At 39.6% G+C, this 22658-nt stretch overlaps 2 protein-coding genes across 3 annotated transcripts; both read right to left on the bottom strand.

Moving 5' to 3' along the window:
* Window positions 1-4475: 4475 nt before the first annotated feature.
* LOC117397003 (protein Mdm4-like) lies at window positions 4476-14724 on the bottom strand. Of its 2 annotated transcripts, none has more exons than XM_033995511.3 (11): window positions 14453-14724; window positions 12373-12467; window positions 12004-12078; window positions 11633-11766; window positions 11270-11319; window positions 10262-10329; window positions 9008-9107; window positions 8638-8789; window positions 8122-8268; window positions 7351-7437; window positions 4476-7235 (listed from the first exon to the last, which is right to left on the bottom strand). In XM_033995511.3, exons 2-11 carry the CDS (start codon window positions 12448-12450, stop codon window positions 6672-6674), a joined length of 1455 nt encoding a protein of 484 aa, XP_033851402.1. In that variant the 5' UTR covers window positions 12451-12467; window positions 14453-14724; the 3' UTR covers window positions 4476-6671. The 2 variants fall into 2 exon arrangements, with proteins under 2 accessions (XP_033851402.1, XP_058860578.1); XM_059004595.1 differs by lacking the exon at window positions 14453-14724 and adding an exon at window positions 14025-14381.
* Window positions 14725-14977: 253 nt separating this feature from the next.
* Window positions 14978-22402, bottom strand: LOC117426491 (adenosine receptor A1-like). The gene is made up of 2 exons (XM_059004596.1): window positions 22015-22402; window positions 14978-17567 (listed from the first exon to the last, which is right to left on the bottom strand). The coding sequence occupies exons 1-2, from the start codon at window positions 22362-22364 to the stop codon at window positions 16907-16909; spliced, it is 1011 nt and encodes a 336-aa protein (XP_058860579.1). The 5' UTR covers window positions 22365-22402; the 3' UTR covers window positions 14978-16906.
* Window positions 22403-22658: the final 256 nt, after the last annotated feature.

Below are 22658 nucleotides of genomic sequence, written 5' to 3'. Positions count from 1 at the left end.
CACAACTAAATGGCAATTACCACTAGAAATAGTTTATCTAAATGGAGAAATTGGGAGCTATCAAAGAGTGATTAATGAGCACCAAGAGAGCTGAAAGAAATTCTTTTCCCCTGAGCCTTCTCTAGATATACTCTGAGATTGCTTCTCACAAACAAAGCAATCAAACTCACAATCCGCATATACAGCCCAGTGCTTTATCCAGAGCTACTCAAACCCACTTCCTTCCACGCTGCAACCTGCTAAAGACTAGAATCTCGTAATGCTGATAAAGTTGTCTGAACAGTCAAATTTGACCTATAAAAATCTATATTCCAAAATACATGGGAAAAAAAAAATAATAACACAAGGCTCCCTTTTTCTTCCTCCTGTTTTTAGACCCGGAAAGCTTGTATAGGATAATGATAGAAAAATTGATTGTGAAATCTATTTAGCCTGGTTATTGCTTTTCTCATAGGAGACCAGACCGGGTGTGCATGTGCAGTAATAGAATATGAAATGGAAAGCGGAGAGAAATGGGATCTGACACTGTCTAATGGACTGGAACTGGGCAGAGTCAGGAGGATATGAGAAATAAACAGCCCCTCAGCTCTACCTACTAGGGCACACTGCACCACCTTAGTGTCCCATTTCAAACCGCTAAGCCACATGGCCTCTCCCTAGATCCTCACCTTTAACAAATGAGGACAAACTGATTACTTCCCAGTCCCCCAGCTTAACCACCAGGCCTCACGGCTTCCACTACTGACGCACGGCCAGGCCTCTTTATTGTAGAGGTCGTTGCTGCAGTTCCAGCTCTGGATTCTCCTTACCCGCTCAGCCCTCCCTATACAAACTCATTTGCAAGGTAGAGTACTTGGGCATACAGAGAGTGTAGCAGGGCTTTCAGCCGTCTCCTTGCAATTATTTCTGAAAATTTTACACAAGTGTCAAGCTGCTTCGCTGTGCTGTCGACAGTTCAGCTGGGAAAGGCTCCAAGTGAGGTTTAAATATTTAAATCAGACCTGGGATAAGGCTAATGCAGAAACCCCCTTAACCTCAGAACATTTCTCTATGCAAGTCAGCAAGTATTGTACAGATTAATGACGTTATGGGTATAAGGGACCAGTGTACTTCTGCACTCTGAATATTCCCATGACTGTAATGCTTAAGTCCGAGGTACTGCCACTTGTGTGACCATCACATGACTGCCAAAAGTGCTTTTCGTGAAAAGGCTGTTTGGGCAGAACTGTGAGGTTTGCTACAGTATTTCACACAGCGCACCACCTTCAGTACAAAGGAAACTGCTTCTTACTGCAGAACAATACAACAGTCCAATCGATCAAAAGCATCGCTCCAGATGAAATATTTGATCAAACTTCACAATCATGCCTGGAATGACCCCTTTTTTTCATATAAAGCTCCTTTGCCCTTTGAAAATATAATAGCGCTCCCTCGAACTACACTTTCTTTTGTACATTAGCTTTACAGCTCATCTTATTTTTTTTTTATCTGTATTTAAGGGTCAAGAGCCAGGCCTTATTGACACCATGATGCGGGAATTACTGTAAGAACCAACAAATCCTTTATTCCCATATAAAAACAACAAACATTGCCATTTTAGCATTTAGCGCATATATTTTTTTATAGCCAACACCCATTCAGGTGTGTAGGGAAAGTGCATTTATTTTTGTATTTTAACTAAAGAACTGTAACATACCCGCTCAAACTGTTTTATTTCAAACAAAACCAAAAAAGGTGAGTGCAAGGAAGAAGCAGTGAGCAGTATTTGCATGCGTTGCTTTAATACTCTGGTTGGTCATTTTTATATTGCCATGTCCCTCTGCCTCCAAACATGGGTCAATTGTTCGAAGAGGCAGAGATATGAGTCCCTGGTGAGGATATGCAGGATCTCCAACAGACACGTTTCCAGGAATGAAACCGCTTCCATTCTCTAATCGTTTGTTAATCCCTTTCCATTCCAGGTCAGTGCGCTAATGGGGGACCATCAGGTGACATAACCAGAGCTGACAGCCAGTAATAAAGAGCTGATCCCATATTACAGAAGCCAGGGATTGTATGAAACAGCACTAAGACACAGGAGAATAGCTTAGTACTACAGTAGCTGGGGCTGGGGGATTTGTAACACAGGAAGAGGGGGAGCAGGAAGGCAAATGAAAGGCATTCTTACAGATAAAGAAATAAAGCATCTCGGAATGCAAAAATAAGCTGGCATCGCCACCCTACTGCAAATTCAGACAGATGACAATTAGGCACAGCAGGCTCTGCATATCTGTGCAAATATTGCAAGGAGGGTTTGGGAATAATCTGTCATTATTCTCTGGAGAAATCAAGCTCTTAATCAAAGCCAAATAAAAATGACTCAAAATGCTTATTACATATTACATTTATATTTTCCCTCATAATGTTTATCCTCCAATAAAGTTATTTATATTTGGGTCCTAACATATCTAACCACAGGACTGCCTGTTCATTCACTGACACGCAAAGTTTAACCTGCAGTTTACCTCGCACCCACAGAGCCAGAATTCAAATCCCCCCAAAAAACACATGCATTTGTGTGGAACCCACAATAAACAGCTTACCCAGACTATAAACCACATGCCTTACTGACAAGAACATTTGGAAACCATTTCATCTCTAGGAATCAGGTCACACTGTAACCTTTAATGCAAAGGTCCCAACATTTGCTTAGGTGAGGCTATTCACCACCATGAGGCAAATGTATCCAAAGACCTGCTCTTTGCAGACCCACTCTATATCATGCTTGTGTTGAATGCCCAATCACACATTTTCACTTTGCTGTCGTTTTTGTGTTTATATTTTGTATTTCTCTCGTTTCCCATGGCTTTTTTTTTTTTTTTTTTTGGTGCCAGTACCACAATTTGTCACTCTGCAGTGGATCCATATAAGCCAGTACGTGTTGATACCTCAAACCCCACCTGTTGCCAGGCCTGTACAGGGTGTGAAACTCACACTAGCTGTGCAGCAAGTCCTGGATTTCATACCACACCTAAATTAAATATAATATTGGAATTCTCAGGAGGCAGAGAGTCGGATTTAGGCAACAAATTCCAACAGCAAGCTTACAGATTGTAGGTGAGACTTCATGCTGTGATAAGTGCGATCAATTCAGAGCGAATTTTACACCAGATTGCTCAAATCCCTGGAATCTGCTCATTTTAATAATATACTGGGGGTTTTAATCTTGACATTTTCTATTGATCGATTAATCTCACCTGTTTGCTAGTGATATGAAATTGCATTGAAAGACAATTACAAGTAATCACTTAGTGATGTGATCTGACATTTTCTTTTGAGCTGGACTGCCATTTGCGTTTCCTTCAGCCAAATGCCATGTCTAAAAAAAAAGATTAAATATACATCGACCATCTATATTACTGTAAATTACCAGCTGCACTACAACCTGGAATACTGTATTTAACAGATCGGTTTTTGGTCTATAGCAAGCTTTCAAGTTTAATAGTGGTCTTGGCCTTTTCACAAGTTTCAATTTGCTCTGAAAATTACTTAACAGCAAGAAACTACAGTACTGCTAATACATTAACAAAAAAAAAAATGAAATGTCAAAATGAAGTGCTTTCAAGAGAAATAAAACACACACACACAAAAAAAATCAATTCTACCCTTTATAACTTAAAGCCCCACACTCACATCAACATGACCAGTGCCATCAACACCCTTTTAATTACACTCTTAGGGAATGGTGCCCACATGAAATGCCTGGAACGAACAAATCATTTTCAATGTAAAGAAGTTCATGCTTTAAATTTACAGACCTGTACTGCACGTGCAATCTGCTTTGGTGTTTTGCATTTTTACAATTGGCAGCTACAACAAATAGAATTATGACTTTTTTTTTTTTTTCGACATCAATAACAGATAATACACATCTGCTTCAAATGAATGCATAGAACAGTCTTAGTTTATTATGTCTGGCAGTGAGAAAAAAACCACTTCACATACTACTACAAACTAACAAGGGTAACTTAGGTTAGCTGAAGAGAAATGTAATTCACTGAGTGGAATTTTATTTTAGTTAGCTGAAGAAAAAGTATGATATAGCTGTTAATTTTCTGCTACCGTTTGAAAGAAAGATGCTGCATAAAAAACTGTTTACTTGGGGCTAAGACGATATGATTAACGTGTAGTACTGCTGTGAAAGGAAAGCACCGATCATCAATTCTTGAAGTCGTCTTTTCATCATTCTGAGATATTGAGAAATTGAGAAATATTGGGTATGCCTTCCATTTGCCTGTTCAGATTTGAATGGTTACTCCTGCAGTGTTGTTTGGAACTTTGCTACCATCTGGTGGCTAAAACTAAAGCACCACCTGCACATGCATACTGTAAAGCCTGAAGCAGACCCTCTTCAGAAACCTCTCTATGGTTTGCTTTTTCTGATCTTACTAAACCTTACAATACCTCTAATAACAAAGTGGAAAAGAAGACTTCAATCTTGAACAGCGACCTTCTTTATTTAACGTGAAGATTCTGTCCAACACTTGCGAGAAAAAAAAAAAATTGCATGTAAACAATTTCTCTAACAAATGGCATTGAAGGTTCTTGGAAAACAATGGTGTCAGACTGCAGTGCAGGGGGGAATCATGGGTTCAAATACAACCATAACAAACCCACCAGTTTCACAGCCGTGACAGGGTAGCTGACAGTAAAGCTCGATTCTAGCATTGCCATATCCCTCGTACCCACAAAACTTAAACCTTCTAACGTTTAACAAGGTTCTCTTTACAGAAACAAGAAACAATGAATGACCAGCCTTCAAAGTCCCCTTGTAGGAACGCATCCTGTGACTATTAACAATGGGGTGTGTTAGGTACACACTGAGGGACTCACCACTGGAAGACATCACAAAGAGTTTTAAAGGTAAAAGGGGTGAAGGTGGTGTCAGTTTTAGGTTCGGTTTTAAGTCTCCTTTTTATATTATTATGCACACAGTGAACAAGCGGTCTTCACAAGTTTCCCTTTACACTGAAAACTACTTAATGGCAGGCAACTACAGTGCTGCTCAAACATTTTTACTTCAACAAAAAAAAAAAAAAAAAAGTTAATTCAAGTGCTTTCAAGAAAAACAAAACACACAAACAAAATCAACAATTCTACCCTTTATAAAGGCAAAAAGAGATGGCAGTAAAATTAAGTATTAAAGCCCCACACTCAAATGAACATAACCAGTGACATTAATACCCTTTTAATTACTCTTAGGGAATGGTGCCCACATGAAAAGCCTGGAACGAACAAATTGTTGTCATCAATATAAAGATATGAAGAGTTAAAGTTTATGCTTCAAATGTACTTGGTATTTTGCATTTATATAATTGGCAGCTTCTACAAATACAATTATTACTGGGTTTTTTTGGACATGAAAAATAGATACTGAACATCTGCTTCAAATGAATGCATAGAACATCTTAGTCTATTCTGTCTGGCAGTGAGAAATTAAAAAAAAAAAAAAAAACCCTTTTAAAACTGCTGGGATTAAAGCCACTATAAATAAACTGTGATAACCAATAAATTACAACAGCAGTTATCATAAGCCAGAAAAATAAACTTTTCACATATTCTTTACATAGTACTACAGCATGGTCAATTACACTGGACAAATAAGATTTTACTATAAATTAAAACCTTCTGTACAAAAATACACCAGTCAGCCTTTGAGTAATAATAATAATTGTTATAATACATAACTATTAAAAAAAAAAAAAATCAAAAAGCTGTCAATGTTGAGGACAAGGGCAAGTGTTTCCACTGCCTGGACTACTGTAACCAAGTACCTCAAAAAGAACGAAGTCCTTCACTTTAGTAGCAACTTGCTGCTTTGAATTAGAAACCTGTGCTCTGTAAGGCAAAATACATTACAGAACATGTTGTGGAGCTGCGGACAACTTTCTGTATAGCACAACCCTTCCTTTACTTCCATTACCAAGACCTGAACAAACTTGAACTGCAGCATGCTACAAAGAACAGGGTTTGGGGCAGTAGAAAAAGAGCCTATAGCTAACTGATGGCATGCAGCTTCAGGATGCAAAAGGCTCTTAACTGGAAAAGAAATGTCTTCTAGTTTTGTTGAGAGGGCGAGATTGGAAGTCTCTATGCTGTGAGCCTCTGGAAATTCTGATCTGGAATACATTTTGCCTCTCAAATAAAATACTAACTAGGAATACACAGTTCAAAAGTAACCCCCACCCAATTATCAGTATGTGGCTCCATCAATATGAAGGGGCACAGAAATCCAAGCATTATTTGACACAGAACATTGGCAGTGGAGAAGCTTTCCCAATCCTGGTGCTTGTGGGCCCACAAGTAGTTCAGATTTTTGCTTCATTTTGTTCTTAAATCGGCAGCTGTATGACATTTTACATGTACTGGAAAGCCTCGCAGCTTTGAAAATAAATAATATTTAGTTTCTTATAAAAAAAAAAAAAATACAATGCTGTTAGTGGTCCCGAAGAGAGCAGGAAAGAGAATCATCGGCACACACAACCAAGGGAGAGCTGGTAAGCAGGCACAGATACAGGACAGCGGGATAGAAGGGTGGGGTGCTGATGTATTTGAAGCAGAGAATGAGAGAGAAAGACAGAGGTGTTAAACAAGAGGCGTGTTAGACAAACTCAGAGGAGTTTCGTTCAAAGCTAAGCGACAAAGGTTTTGATGACTCTCTGGATGATCTGGCCGCAGCCCGGGCACGGAGAGCGGAATTTGTGCAACTTCCTAGCGCAGGAGAAGCAGGTGATCAGGTGTGCTGTTCGCCCATGGATGATGTTTCCATTGCGGGGACGAACATGGCACAGGCTGCAGGGCTCCAGGATGGCTTCTGACATCTCGTTCATCCCCTGCCCTAAATCCAGCAGATCCAGACTGTCCCCCTGGGAGCTCTCAAGCCCCTCAGAGACACATGAAGGGGTGAGCAGAGCTGCTTTTAGGGTTAGGGCTTTGCTGGGGGGCTCTGGTCTGTCGGAGAGATGAGAGGGTAGGATGACTGGGTCAGACACGGTTCTGCGGCAGTCAGGGATATCAATCCCATCATCTTGTTCAGCCTCTTGCCCCACCACACTGGCAGGGATGTCCGGTACAGAGATGGAGTGTACCAGTCGTGGGCAGTCCTTGTACCAGTCTTTGCGAAGGGCCCAGCAGCGGATGCAGTAACGCTGCAGCGGTGAGTTGTACTTGCGGCACTCTGTGCACTGCCAGGCATCCTATGAAAATACAACGTCAAATTGGAGTGGAGTAAAAAAAAAAAACAACACAAACATGAAAAAATAATTACTCTGAAAAAGATCTTCAAGTTTGCAGCAAAGACAGGTGACTGACCTGTATGGAGACCTCAGTGTCAGTGTCATCACTCTGACACGGAGAGTTTTCTTCAGGTTCCTTCTCAAAGAGAGAGCACTCCAGCATCTGCACATGAGAAGGGGTGTGTGAGATGGGGGCAAATACATAGAGTTGTATTTTTTTTTTTCCTTTAGATGGGCATTGAGGAGTTTAGTTTAGAATGTAAATCTGAAATACCCGATTAATTTTTTTTATAAAATTTTGTTGTTGCCAACGATTTTTACCCAGTTTTCTCCCCAATTTAGAATCGCCAATTGTGTTATTAATCCCGGTTCACCGCTGCCAACCACCCCCCGGCAACTCAGGAAACAGAGGCTGAAACACGCATCCTCCGAAACGTATTCCTGCCAAGCCGTCATTTTTCGCACTGTGGATCCACAGCGAAGCAATCAGACCTATAGTGCCGGAGAACAACACAGACCTGAATGGCTCCACTGGAGACCCGCAGGCGTCCTATAAACTCTCCCTACCTGGGCATCACTCAGCCAATTGTGCGCCGCCCCCTGGAAATCCCCGGTCACTGTCGGCAATGACATTGCCTGGATTCGAACCTGCGATCTCCAGCCTACAGGGTGCATCCTGCACTCCACGTGCATCGCCTTTGCTGGATGCACCACTCGGGAGCCCCCTGAAAATACATTAAGGGTTTTCCCTTCTTCAGGGTAACAATCTAACTATCAGAAGCCCGATTGCTTAGATTGCTGGCTATTGATCATTTTAGCAACTGAAGAAGCACCACAAGACACTCACCTCTTTCTCTCCCCCCTCCTCTCTCTCGCTGCCCCTGTCTGACTCGAGAGCTGCTTCCTTCATCTCTATGCTGACTCGCTCGTTCTCTCCCTCATTCAGGAACCACAGGTCATCTGTGGTGTCTGACACAATGGCAGTGTCTTCATCCTGGCCAGGGGAAAACTATCTGCTCAGTTGTGTGAAAAAATCTTCTACTTCTTTAACCACTAAATTGGGAGCTGAGCTTGCTGTAATCTAATTATATCAGGTCACTGCTAGAGGTCATCTAATAATAAAATGTGTTCCAGACTCCTACAAGCAAATACACTTTGCTTTCTTTCTGTGAAGTCACATACATATATCTATTCACTGTGTTTGGTTGGCAGGAGAAATGTTTGAAGGGAAACACACGACTAATCAGGACAACACATAGTAAGATCTAGTGAGATTTAAATATTATTGTAGTAAAGTATAATTAAAACATCTGCCAACAACAAGTAACTAACTCTACGCTTTGTAGCACTAGGACCCCCATACCTGATTTGTGTGAATATCTGTGGATCCGTTGCCCTTGTGGCTGTAGTTACTGCGCAGGTTCCCAAGGAACCACCAGGGCAGACCGGACAAGTCCCAGTCCTCCAACAGGACGTCCAGCTTTTTCCGTTTAGAAGGCTGGCCGTCTTCAGAGTCTGAAAATAAAGAGAGAACATTAGGCAAGTCTGGGAATGAGACAATGCCGTTTAGCCCATCAAGGCCCGTCTTTCATTACCCCACAATTTGCCCTTACTAGTTAGAGTGGTTGTACCACATTAATCCAAACAACTAGCCTAGATGCTGTTAAACAATAAAGAAACAACCTGGGTGTGCACAGGAGTACTCCTGCATGTGTCTTGCGATTGGAAGTTACCTTGGTCAGGCTCCCTGTGTCTACGATGCACGGTAGGTGGTTTGTGGGATCCGCTAGCTGCCTCTAATCCTGGGGTCTCTTCACATAGCCCCGTACCTCTCTGGACAAGGATGGAGAGAGAGCATGTTAACACACAGGTATGTCTGTGTTGAGAGGATGAAGCAATTCATCTCCAGGTCACTGACCCCCCCAGAGTGTGGCAGCAAGGGGTCACAGAGGCTGCGAGAGGGGGTTGGGGGGGGCTCAGGGAGTGTTGTTACTGTAATACTGCATGGGTTGGTTTGCAGTATTGACAATAGACCAGTTCTCTCACCAGAACACTTAAACTTCCCATACTGATCCTTTCAACCAACTTCTCTTGCCACATTTAAATACTACGATCAAAAGCATCTCTTTAATTTGAGCTCCCATCTTTGTTGAGAAAGGAGAAAATGTAGTTCAAGAGGACAGCAACTGACCGAGATGCAAAGACAGCCTAAACCCAGCACCTGATCAATTGGCTTCTTTTTCCTGTGGACTAACAGCTTTTCAGGATGGTATTACATTTTAAAGGGCATTCCAAGGATATGTGAACCCCTTATTCACTGTCGCTTCTAGTAACCGTACAATATTTTAGTTTCTGTTGCAGTAAGTAAATAATGTGATGGCTGGACTCTACTGCCCAAGAGGAATCAGAGAAGTATATGGGATTTTCTTTTTGAATCTTAAGGACGGATGGGGAGGAGGGTTGGGAGTCAGCGAGAGGAAGAGAACCTACTTCACCCTTGGAGAAACAGCGAGGCAGAGAAGAGAACTCTGAGAAACACAAACAGAGACAGGGACTCTGTCCCCCATCTATGGGGGCCACCTGGTGGCTTCCTGAAGAAACTGCAGATTCCATTGAAACCACCAGGAAAGCCCCGAGATGGGCAGGTACAGAGACGGTGCCACTCTGTACAGGAAAACTAAGAGGCAGCGTTTCTTTTTTCATGGCAAACAGCCCGCAATCTTGGCAGTGGGGTTGCTGGATCATGTCCAAGAGAAAAATGGGGGAGGAGTGACAGCAGTGATAGAAATACAATGCAGCGTTCTATAACCAACAACTGTCTTTGGGAATACAGCGATTCAAGTAACAAAAAAAAAAAAGCATTCTGTGTCTGCATTGCTACAAAGGTGCATTTACAGCAGACTGTCAGAGGGGAAAATGCCAAGCAGCTGTGTGCCCATGAGAAAGAGTAAACGCTGCCCATCCGAAGCACCATGCTGGGGTTTTACCTGACCGGGATCTTCTTTTGTTGCTTCATGATTTGAATCCTTGGCGACAGAAAGAGTCTTTGCAGCACCTGAATTTCAGATAGGACATGGAAACAAAGAAAAAAAAAAAAACCTTCCCCATAATTACTCATCTCACAACACAGACCGTCAAAACATCACACAGTAACAGATCCACCACCACATTCTGTCCGCAGATCACCATGAGACTATATCCTCTCCTTCCCAATCTCACAGCACGCATGAACTCACACACTTACCAAGCACTCATTCACTTCAACATTCACGTCTCACCTTCAGCAATCCACATCTCAAAACCAACACACAATTCAGCAATGGGCAACTTTCACAGTGGGCTCCCTCCCCAGAACTTTAGGCATGCTTGCTAGGCAGTGCTGGGTAAGATCAATATTGCCACTCTTTGAACCATTTGCACTCTGTGGATACATAGAGGATTTCAGTCTCCAGTGCTGCCAATCTAGCACTTTTCACAAGAAACTGATTTTTAAATGTAGTAGAAGTAGAAAGACAAAGATGGATAGACAGAGAGTGAAATAAACAGACTAAAAATACAAAATGTGTCCTTAGTATTTCTATTTTTTTTGTGTGGGCAGGGATGTTATTTATTAACCAGAAGAGTGGTGGCCTTAAAGGAAAGAGCATACTTGACACAATAAGAATGCAGAAACGCAATATAGACATAACAAATATTAAATTCAAGGTACCGACACATGAACTTCACGTTCTCATGCACACAAAGGCACCCTCACTAATGACAGCACACACAACCGTAAAAAAAAAAATGAAATGATTTAAGACACTTCTAACTCGCTCCCAAAGGCATTTTGCAATTTTCCTGTTTGAATTTCAAAGGGAAAACACTTCACCGATGAGGAGTTTTAAGTTTTCAGAAATCAGACTTTGCCAGTGAAACGGAAACACCAGATTTAAAATAAATAAAAATAAATCATCAAAACTGAAATTTCATAAATAGTTGGAGGCAGTGCTTACCTGTACAATTTAAGACAATCAGATTATTTCTCAGCATCTTATAGATTGGGCTGTAAACATAAAAGGAATATTTTTATTTAAGCACTGTCAAACGATGAAGCTAGTACTTACAGCTAAGAGTTTAGATGCTAATTTTCTTTTCCCACACAAAACAACAACATCTATTAAGACCTAGTTGGAGCATGTCCCATTCCAGATTTGTCGTTACCCAGGGTGTCAGCTATTTAAAACTGCCCCACATGCAGCCAAGCACAGGAAATATGAACAGAGCGATTGCTTCTACAAAGTGGCTAAAGTTGGGACCAGTTTCAGAGGCACTCCACGCCAGGGGCCTCCTGAACTGAACAAACTCAAGGAACTTACCTGGGGTTTTTGACGGAGAAGCTCTTGACTTCCAGCAGTTCTCCTAGCGGGTCCTCCTCACAGTGCACCATGTGCTGCCTCTGCTTGTCATACAGCTGCTTCAGCATGATGTACTGTCCCAGGTAATGCATGACCTGTGGCAGAGACACATTCGTCCGAAAAGAAATAACTTCAGACGTTGGTGTTAAATTAATGGCACTATATAAATTCTCTAAGAAAACAGAAAACAAATGGATCTGAGGAGATGGGGTGCTTTTTATCTTCCTTTCATTGCAATACAGCACAGTACACAGCTCTCTCACAAGCACGCTAATGAACCTGATACATTTAGCTCAACGGCACTCCTGGGGTGTTAATCAGCCTTTCCTTACCTCCTTTAAGGTGAAGGTATCTTCTTGAGCACCGGCCTCACAGAGGATCTGCAGCAGGGGAGGCTTGGGTTGAACCTGCACAGAACAGCAAACACATCTCAGACACTCCCAGCAAAGACTACCCCTTACAAAATAGGGTTAAACATGTCAACTGAACACAGGTTAGCACTGAAAATGTGTCTTCATTTACAGAGCCTTGATATATACTGTTGTCCTTTTGGTGTTAATCTGAATGTATACAAGAGTTGAAATGTCAACAGGGAACTGCAACGTCATGTCAACAAGTGGTGTTGAGTTCTATAATACTTTGTTCTCGGGCACAACCCCCACCCACCATCCAAATGCAGAGCCAATACAGACTGGACTCACCTGGCTCATCTCCCCTGGTAAAAGCCTGCATGTCAGGTCTGATGCTGGGTACTGTGTTGAGGTGGTAGCTGTGGTCATTTTTGGCAGTGAAACAGCTGTTAAAACAACATTATCAATAAAAACATTACAAATCAAAAGACGACAATATCTGGCCTTGTGCATCGCTACACATCTAGTGCCTATTAAGGTAAGAAGTGCATTTAAGAACTCACTAATATTAAAAACATGACAATGGCTAGGATTACAGAACGGAATAAAGGATCAGATGGCAGGAGAAAAAGAGAGATGATACAAATTGATGGGAAAAAAAAAGATGACAGACAAGCAAGATTAGTTTAAGATATTAGCCATTAGGTCATACAAGCAAAAAGGTGCCGCACTGTGCAAACGACATGCAACTTACAGAACCTTGGCAGAGTTGCGTGTATGTGTGCCAGGCAGCCAGCTTCCTCAATGAGGGTAGTGTGCCTACAGAACTCATTTTTAAACACCATAGGTCCTGCCCTGACATGTCGGGGCATGCTGGGCTGCCCATAATGACACGTCAGACAGAAAAAAAGTGACACGGACAGCTGAGTCAACTGCAAACCAGCAGAGAAATCCAGTGAGATAAACATGGAAGGGGATGGTCCAATTAAAATATCAGAAAGACAGTCAGCTCTTGGGAGTTTTTTTTTTTTTTAAAGGGAAGGAGGATATATTTCAGAGATTCCAGGTGGCAGAGCTGAATACAGGCAGCTAGTTGCACAGACACTATAATAAATCTTAAACAAGTTAAAGAGTAATTAAATAAATACATTTAGCTTTACATGAACTAATTTACGCATGCACTTGTGCAGACTTAGCATACATTCATAATAATTTAAAGCATGCTTTTTCTGGAAAGTGGGATACTAACTCTTCACAATTGTACTGGGGAGTTACACAATGCTTGTTCTTATGCATGACTCGAATGGATCGCTATGACCATCCCAAAAGATGACAGGCTTTACTAGTGCTCTGCTTCTACTATTTAATCAGTTGCCTTAAAGTAGGTGCTTGGGCAGTTTGATACACTTTTTTTAATCTTACTTATGCACAGTAATTTCCATTGCCCTAGCTCCATTCTACAATATAAATCATTTGTACCAATAGTCCTGTCCTCACCTCTCTGCACGTTCATTTAGGGTTCTGCAAGAATGGTTAGTACACCTTTCTGTACGCAAATTAAGTAAGCACGGCTCAAAACGGAATTACAAAAAAATATTAAACTTTTGTGCAAATTAACTGACCTTTGAGAAAAGGTCATCATGTTGTACACACAGTTTCAGTTTCAGCTTTAATTTGCACTTACTTCAATAGGCCGTTTGATTGACTGGCACGGCTGTAGCACAATGAGAACCCCTAAACACGAGCTAACAATCAATTTGCATGCACAAACTCCTAAATATTTAGAGCAGTTACTATACGAAAAGCAATATTTATTTTAATTTGCATTGTTTTTTTTATTTAATTGCTAATAAATTTTCCCGCCAGACACGAATATCAAAACACTGTAACATTATTTTTGAAAAAAAGACATGAAGACATTTTTTGTAAATTACGTTATTTTGATTTGTGACAGTCCGTAACCCATTCCGATAGTTTTAAAAGTAGTAACACAAAATAAATACCAGAATTTTGTAATACCGGGGCTACGTCGTTACCACGTTAAGATTAAAACCAATAAACCAATATCTTCATGAATCACAGACAAAAGTATATCACTCGTATGGTGCCGTGTTTTTTTCTTCCTAATTCCGAAAACAGCTTGCGAGATAGTAAGGGCGCTAATAATGTACGTTTATCATTTTCACGTCTCGTCTCACACACACACATAGGCCTGACCTTACAGCGTACCTATCTAGACACACTCAATCTCCCGCATTGTGTAACAACCTCAATCTTAAAACCAACATCATAAAATCACAAAAAAAAACAAAAAACATTACAAATCTGAAACACTGAAGCAAGTTATCGTAATAATAATACACATTTCATACGATTGTTCCGTTGTGTTTGGCAGTGGTAAGTGTCACACCGTAAATACAGCGAAACTCGCCTTTAATTTCTTCTTTCTACTCGCTCCTACATGGTAGCTCAAATCCTTGTGCAGCCCTTCTAATCTGCCATGCTTTCTTCTTACTTTAAAAAGGATAACAATTTAAAGATTTAAGTTTATTCGCTCTTTCCCCGAGCGATTGCTGCAGGCCGGAGCATCTTCACGGAGGTCGAGTCCAACATGGCGACGAGACAACTTCCGGGTTAATATTTTGGGCAAGTCTGCACTTTAAATCCCTTACTAGGCCGCAATGTTTTGGGCTGTTGAGTAACAAAACCTTCAGCAATGCTTAAGCGGCGCTTGTGTTTTATGTGTGTATGTAGACTGGAGTTTAAAAGAACAGGCCACACAATCAGTTCCCTGGCCAAAACTTTTATTAGCAAGCCGTAACATAATCAATTTAATAACAGATTTATCCCCCACCTGAGAGAGCCCTCCCGCTCCTGGAGGTCACTTGTACATCATTGAGGGAATTAACAATGGCCTTTCCCTCCAGGGAAAAGAATGGGGAGACCTCCTGGTCCATGCATACTGCACATGAACAGCAAAGGTAACTGCATACAGCAGCAGAGCTTATGCACGTAACAGATTCTTAGCACACCGTTTGCCCTTACTTGGGGGCTCTTGTTTAATAGAACATCATTTTTTTATTATTAGGTTTTGCAGTCATTCTCTATAGTTGTTATTGCCATTGTGTTTATTTATTTATTTTTTAACATTCTGATATTGTATTTCAGTTCTTCAGTTCTATTTGCCTAGGGTTACCATCTGGTTCCAGATTAACAGGACGCTGTGAAACAGAACGGGATTTCAAACTTGCCCCTAAATTGAAATAAATGAATGTGTAAATGAACCATCCTTAGCTACAATTAATAATAGTGCTTAAATACCCACATGCGCGTCAAATAATTGTATTATACTAAGAATGAATTGCAGCCAGTTGCTATTTTTTTCTGTTTGTTAAAATTCAATCCCCCATATTATTCTGCAAATACAATCGCATCATCATCTCGTTGCTCTATCAATAGATTAGCTATTCGTTCATTAAGATCTGATCAGAAGCAGCTGATCTGTGTGACTTGTTTGCTGCAGGATTAATCTCAGCAAAGGTGGAGCTCATTTATAAGTGAATTACTTTCAGTTTAGGGGGAATTTTGAAATCCCGGTCTGTCTCAAAGTGTCCGGTTAATCTGGAGCCATATGGTATGGAGCCGTTTGTATTGCTGGCATAACACAACACTAGATGGCGCTGGCTCTCACTTTTTGAAAAAAAAAAAACATTAGTCAAAGGAAACACAACATTAAGAAATGCTTTACATGATACTAACCTGTTTCTAGAGTTCTAGGAAGAGACCAGTCCTCATGGAGCAATGACATACTGAAACAGTTAAAGCTAGGTGAATAGGACCCATTGATACATAACAAAGCCTTTCTTTTTAAATAAAATATTTACAGTAAATTAACTGATGGTCAAATCCCATTAACACAGACTTTAAAAAAATGTATTTGAGTATTTGCAATAAGAAACATTGTATTGTAGTCATTGTAGTTATTGTAAACATATCAAACATTTGAAGGTATACCAACTTTAAAATACAGTATATTCGGTCAATCAAAATGCTTCCTAAATGTATTTAACTATAAATGTATTTAAATATAAACCTACATAGTTGCGTGAGACTGCCTGACCTCAGTTGGTTTGGGGTTTTTCTCTGATTTGTGTGATTGTGTGTTGCATTAGAAAGTAGAGTTATTACTAACATCTGTGTCATAATGAAAACTAGCCCAAAGAAACAGAAAAGTGGCACATCTGGTAATTAACATTGTAGTTCTGTTATAAATAAATGTGTCTGATTAGTATCTTTTTGAAGTTAAGAAAGACTGCTTCAGTGCCACTCTCTGTTTATGTTTTGATCAACATCTCTCTTAGTGGCGCTAATGCCTCTCATGTTTTTAATGTTTTTTTGTTTTTTTTTGTCATCAAAGGCACTGTGTAGAAGTTATTTTGAATTGGCAGATATCATTGTTCATAACTGCACATACAGTCACATTGGTACTAACCCTCTGTTGCATGCAAGGAAACCAAAACTGAAAAAGTATCAACATTTATCAAACTTTTTAAAATGTATCCAGTTGAAATGTCCAGTATACTGGTAAAAAGCATGCAATCAAACATATAAAAATAGTGCATCTTTTTTTAAGATACTTTCATTAAAATTCAGTACAACAGCTGGACAACATAACACAGTGTTGAGAATACTGTAACAAAACATGGACATAATATAGAGGCAGAAACGTAACAGTGCCCACACTACTGGCCTTTTAAAATACTACAACTAATGGACACCATTGTTAATGTCCAGTATACAGTGGACACAGAGGGTAGATGCTTTGCAGATTAATGGCCATTTCTCATTGCTTGGTTCTGGAAAGACAGGGTTGATACCCTGAGCCTCAAACACTATCAGATTTATCTGCCCTCTGTGACTGCAAGGTGTTGGAGTGAAAAGTCGACTCGTTCCACTCTGATCCAGTATAGTAATGGTGCCAGATCCTCATGAAGGTGACCCTGAACTTCTTTATTTTGAAGGCGTACACCACAGGGTTAATAGCAGAGTTGGCGTGACTCAGTAGAATGCCGCAGTAGAGAATGGCCTTGGACACATGGCAGGTGGGGCAGAAGAACCCCACTGAGTTCATGATGGGCAGAGGTAGCCAACACAAGGCAAACAGAGCCAGGACCAACGCCAAAGCGTTTGCGAGCTTCAGTTCCTTCTGGAGCCTGGAGGCTTTGCAGGCTCCCTGGGAGTGATGCAGCTGTTTCTTGATGGTGGTGAAAACCAGCACGTACAGCCCCAGCATCAGCAGTAAGGGGGACAGGATGAGCCCAAAGAAGTTGAAGTAGACCACGTAGTCCATGCTCATCACCTCAGGGAAACTGCACGCCTTGTACCTTCCCTCACTGCTGCTGCTGCTGCTGTTGCGCTCTGCAGCAGCCCCCAAGCTGTCTCCTCGGTGCCAACCCAACATGGGCAGCAGACCCAGAATGGTGGGCACCAGCCAACAGACTCCAACAGCCACCCAGGCGCGGCGGTGGGTCATTACTGCTCTGTACCTACAAAAATAGGAAGAGGGGAGACATTTAAGGATACAAGAAAATTGCTCACATTTTATTGTTGTTTCTAGGGTACCTAGTTGCCCGCATGTCAGTGACATTCATTCCCCACCACAGCAGGGAATATAAAATCTATAGTTATTGGTAACTTGAAAAATGCACATGTTAATTTTTAAGTCTCACATACAGGCAGACAGACAATTACTCCATCTAGTGTGTATATACAGTGCCTTGCGAAAGTATTCGGCCCCCTTGAACTTTGCGACCTTTTGCCACATTTCAGGCTTCAAACATAAAGATATGAAACTGTAATTTTTTGTGAAGAATCAACAACAAGTGGGACACAATCATGAAGTGGAACGAAATTTATTGGATATTTCAAACTTTTTTAACAAATAAAAAACTGAAAAATTGGGCGTGCAAAATTATTCAGCCCCTTTACTTTCAGTGCAGCAAACTCTCTCCAGAAGTTCAGTGAGGATCTCTGAATGATCCAATGTTGACCTAAATGACTAATGATGATAAATAGAATCCACCTGTGTGTAATCAAGTCTCCGTATAAATGCACCTGCACTGTGATAGTCTCAGAGGTCCGTTTAAAGTGCAGAGAGCATCATGAAGAACAAGGAACACACCAGGCAGGTCCGAGATACTGTTGTGGAGAAGTTTAAAGCCGGATTTGGATACAAAAAGATTTCCCAAGCTTTAAACATCCCAAGGAGCACTGTGCAAGCGATAATATTGAAATGGAAGGAGTATCAGACCACTGCAAATCTACCAAGACCTGGCTGTCCCTCTAAACTTTCAGCTCATACAAGGAGAAGACTGATCAGAGATGCAGCCAAGAGGCCCATGATCACTCTGGATGAACTGCAGAGATCTACAGCTGAGGTGGGAGACTCTGTCCATAGGACAACAATCAGTCGTATACTGCACAAATCTGGCCTTTATGGAAGAGTGGCAAGAAGAAAGCCATTTCTTAAAGATATCCATAAAAAGTGTCGCTTACAGTTTGCCACAAGCCACCTGGGAGACACACCAAACATGTGGAAGAAGGTGCTCTGGTCAGATGAAACCAAAATCGAACTTTTTGGCAACAATGCAAAACGTTATGTTTGGCGTAAAAGCAACACAGCTCATCACCCTGAACACACCATCCCCACTGTCAAACATGGTGGTGGCAGCATCATGGTTTGGGCCTGCTTTTCTTCAGCAGGGACAGGGAAGATGGTTAAAATTGATGGGAAGATGGATGGAGCCAAATACAGGACCATTCTGGAAGAAAACCTGATGGAGTCTGCAAAAGACCTGAGACTGGGACGGAGATTTGTCTTCCAACAAGACAATGATCCAAAACATAAAGCAAAATCTACAATGGAATGGTTCACAAATAAACATATCCAGGTGTTAGAATGGCCAAGTCAAAGTCCAGACCTGAATCCAATCGAGAATCTGTGGAAAGAACTGAAAACTGCTGTTCACAAATGCTCTCCATCCAACCTCACTGAGCTCGAGCTGTTTTGCAAGGAGGAATGGGCAAAAATTTCAGTCTCTCGATGTGCAAAACTGATAGAGACATACCCCAAACGACTTACAGCTGTAATCGCAGCAAAAGGTGGCGCTACAAAGTATTAACTTAAGGGGGCTGAATAATTTTGCACGCCCAATTTTTCAGTTTTTTATTTGTTAAAAAAGTTTGAAATATCCAATAAATTTCGTTCCACTTCATGATTGTGTCCCACTTGTTGTTGATTCTTCACAAAAAATTACAGTTTCATATCTTTATGTTTGAAGCCTGAAATGTGGCAAAAGGTCGCAAAGTTCAAGGGGGCCGAATACTTTCGCAAGGCACTGTATATATATATATATATATATATATATATATATATATATATATATATATATATACTAAACATTATTATTTTCACTGTATAGTTTTGTTAAATACATTTGTAATACTTTGTTTGGCTGAGGTGGTTGCAAAACTTATTTTAATGATTGTTTGCAAGGCTGTTAGACATAATTTAAAACAAATAAACTACATGAACTTAAGAAACTACAAAATGATATCGCAAAAGTCTACCGCAAGCCATAATAGTAGTAAATATTTCATGTTTGACTTTGAAATGGCACATTTTTCAATTGTATCAGTTTTTCGTTAAGTGTATAGGAAAACTACAAAGTGGTATGTAATTCAACATTATTCGGCAGGTTTTATTTGACTTTATAAAGCAAATTAGTTAATTCTATAGGGTGATGCAAAACTTTTGGCCATAGCTGTATATACCTGGAAAGGCGTGTATTTAAAATTCTGTGGAAACCCTCAATCTCTACTGCAGTGTACTCAAACTTTAAGCTTGGGCGTCATAAGCCGTTGCGGGAAGGGAGGCGAGAAAATATTTATTGGGCTTATCTGAGACGAGAGGAAACCACAGCTGATGTTTTCAAAGCTCAATCATTTTCCATCTGCTATTATGTATTTACAAAAACAATTATCCACTACTGTGGCAATCATATATGAATAATGAGTTACAAAATATACATATTATTTTCATAAATGTTATATTTTACATTTTGTACGAATATTTTTTGTACTGAATATTTACTTTCCCTGTTTTAAAATCATGCTTAATCAACTTTTAGGTCTCGTTTGTTTCATATGTGCAGCTCCTGTTTGTTTATTTATTTTTAAATATGTCTCATTTGATATATATTTAAATAAGAAGGAAACAAGATTCTCAGGCATTTCTCAGAGAAGGGAAAGAGACCAAGATGAGATTGTATTCTCCCCTTTGAGGTGATATTAATGACCTTAATTATTTAAAGTGCCTTCACTCCATCCTTGATCTTTTCCAATACGAGCCTCACATTATCTCATAACAAACTGAAGGTTTTTATCTTTGTTCAATTTTACTTTTACAGAGGAACAAGCCCACCTAGATCAAAAGCAAATAACAACACCTTAAAGGGGAGCAGAAACACAAAAGCATTTGTTCACAGCTATGTCTAAATCTTACAAAACGAGAAAGCCTGTTTTTAAAATGTATTTGGGATATTGTTAAGAACACTACTTTATATGAATATGGATTAGCCAAAGGCGGATTACATGACTACATCAGGAATGCATGGAGTAACCTTGCAGCATTACTGCAAAATATTCACTATATACTGCAACTTACTCAAATACAGGAGTAGAAGTGAATTAAAAAAAAACCCTGAATAATATTATTGATATTGATTATTTGAAACCCTGTCAGTTTAAATAATGTTTTTACGGTTCCAATTCATTCACTATACAGTAAACCTTTTCTTCATTTATTTTAATTTATGATAAAGAACATGGACTGTAATAATAATAATAATAATAATAATAATAATAATAATAATAATAATAATAATAATAATAATTCTCATAAGTAGGCATATTTGTCTAGCCAGATATATAAATAGTGTTTATTTAATTTGAGGTTTCAATCTATTAAATAATTTGCATGCAACATTTTCAATCAATATATTTTGAGTTGCATTAAATATTACACACTACAATATAAAAAGGCAGATATTATTTTGCAGCAAACCCCTTAATAAGTCAGAACAACTTTTTTTTACAGTAAATATGTTATTATTTTTAATTAATATTCCATGTACTAATTAATCACTTAACAGAAATGTCACTAATAAAAAGCTTCTGAGATTATAGATTATTAAAGCTCTCAAAAAAGCAGGCTACTTCCAAATACTGATAAAGTGTGTCAGTGTGTTGTAGGCGATATAATGTAGTGCTTTATGAGTAAATCCTAAAAGCATTTAAAATATTAAAATATTCCCTTTTTAACTTAATTTGTGCCAAATTGAATCTTTACACGCAATGTTAAATAAATCGTTCATCATTAAACCATTTCAGACCTCCTCTAAAGAGTCGCAATTAGGCCTAAAAGTAGAGGGCCTCGATTATTGCATCTAGGTGCTCTTCTCCCCAAAGAACACGTGTAAATGTTCTCCCATATTTCAATATCACTTTCTTTTGTCTTGTAAAAAAAAAAAAAAAGCGCGCCAGTTTCTCACATATGCTGACAGAGCGGATTTAAAGATTTGGTTAAACGGATTGCACCTGTCATTGTTAAATAAATAAATAAATAAATAAATACAAAGAAAAAAACCAAACAAACAAGGATGCTATATTTAATGGATTGTGTATACTAATTATAGTTTCTTATAGTTGTAGAATATGTTTATCATTTTATTTGTGTTGGTAATGTCTGCCCCCAATATTTTCAATTATTTTTATAAACAAATATTTACATTGATATGGTCTGTAACTGCCAAAGAATACTTCATTAATTCATTTCCTAATCATTAATGCAAACAGAAATATTACATTTGTACGTTAACTATCAGACTGCACACAACTGAAAAATGGAATAAATAAATAAATAAACATCCTTACTTGACAGGTATCTTTACCCTGAGGTACCTGTCTATCGCGATAGCCAGCAGGAACAGTATGGAGTTTTGTGTCAGGATGCACAGAAGACAGCAGGCGAACAGACAGCAATAGAAGTGCATCTTGACTTGCAGGCTAATGAGAATGGCTATCGGGATAGCGACTGCTCCAACCGCGATATCAGCCACTGCCAACGACACGATTAAATAGAAGGTAGTATCTCTGAGTGCCTTGTTCAGTTTGACTGCCCACACCACAAGAACGTTGCCTGAAAGAGATGCCAATGCGATGACCGCTTCAAGCACGATGTAGGCGATGTCCAGGCTAGAGATTGCATTGCCGTTTGCGGACATGATGAGACTGGCGAGGTTGTTTCACTTCACAAGACAAAATAAACTATCTTAAAAAAAATTAAAACAAAGAAAATATAAAGAGCTGGCAGAATGTTTAACCATAGTTATAATTCAAAATACATGTATCACCACGTGTATAAAAGGTTAACAACGTGCCTTCAACTTTAAAAGGAGACTGTAAATACAAATAATAATATATTATTATATAGCCCTACCAGTAAAAAAAAATGTGTCATAGTATTTTTTTTTTTTTTTTGTCAAACAAAGGTTTTGTGGAATTAACACAATGAATTT

This window comes from Acipenser ruthenus, chromosome 30, assembly GCF_902713425.1.
Source record: "Acipenser ruthenus chromosome 30, fAciRut3.2 maternal haplotype, whole genome shotgun sequence".
Taxonomy (NCBI): Eukaryota; Metazoa; Chordata; class Actinopteri; order Acipenseriformes; family Acipenseridae; genus Acipenser; species Acipenser ruthenus.
Note: the sequence above shows the minus strand (reverse complement) of the source record. Positions and strands in the feature narration are given on the sequence as shown.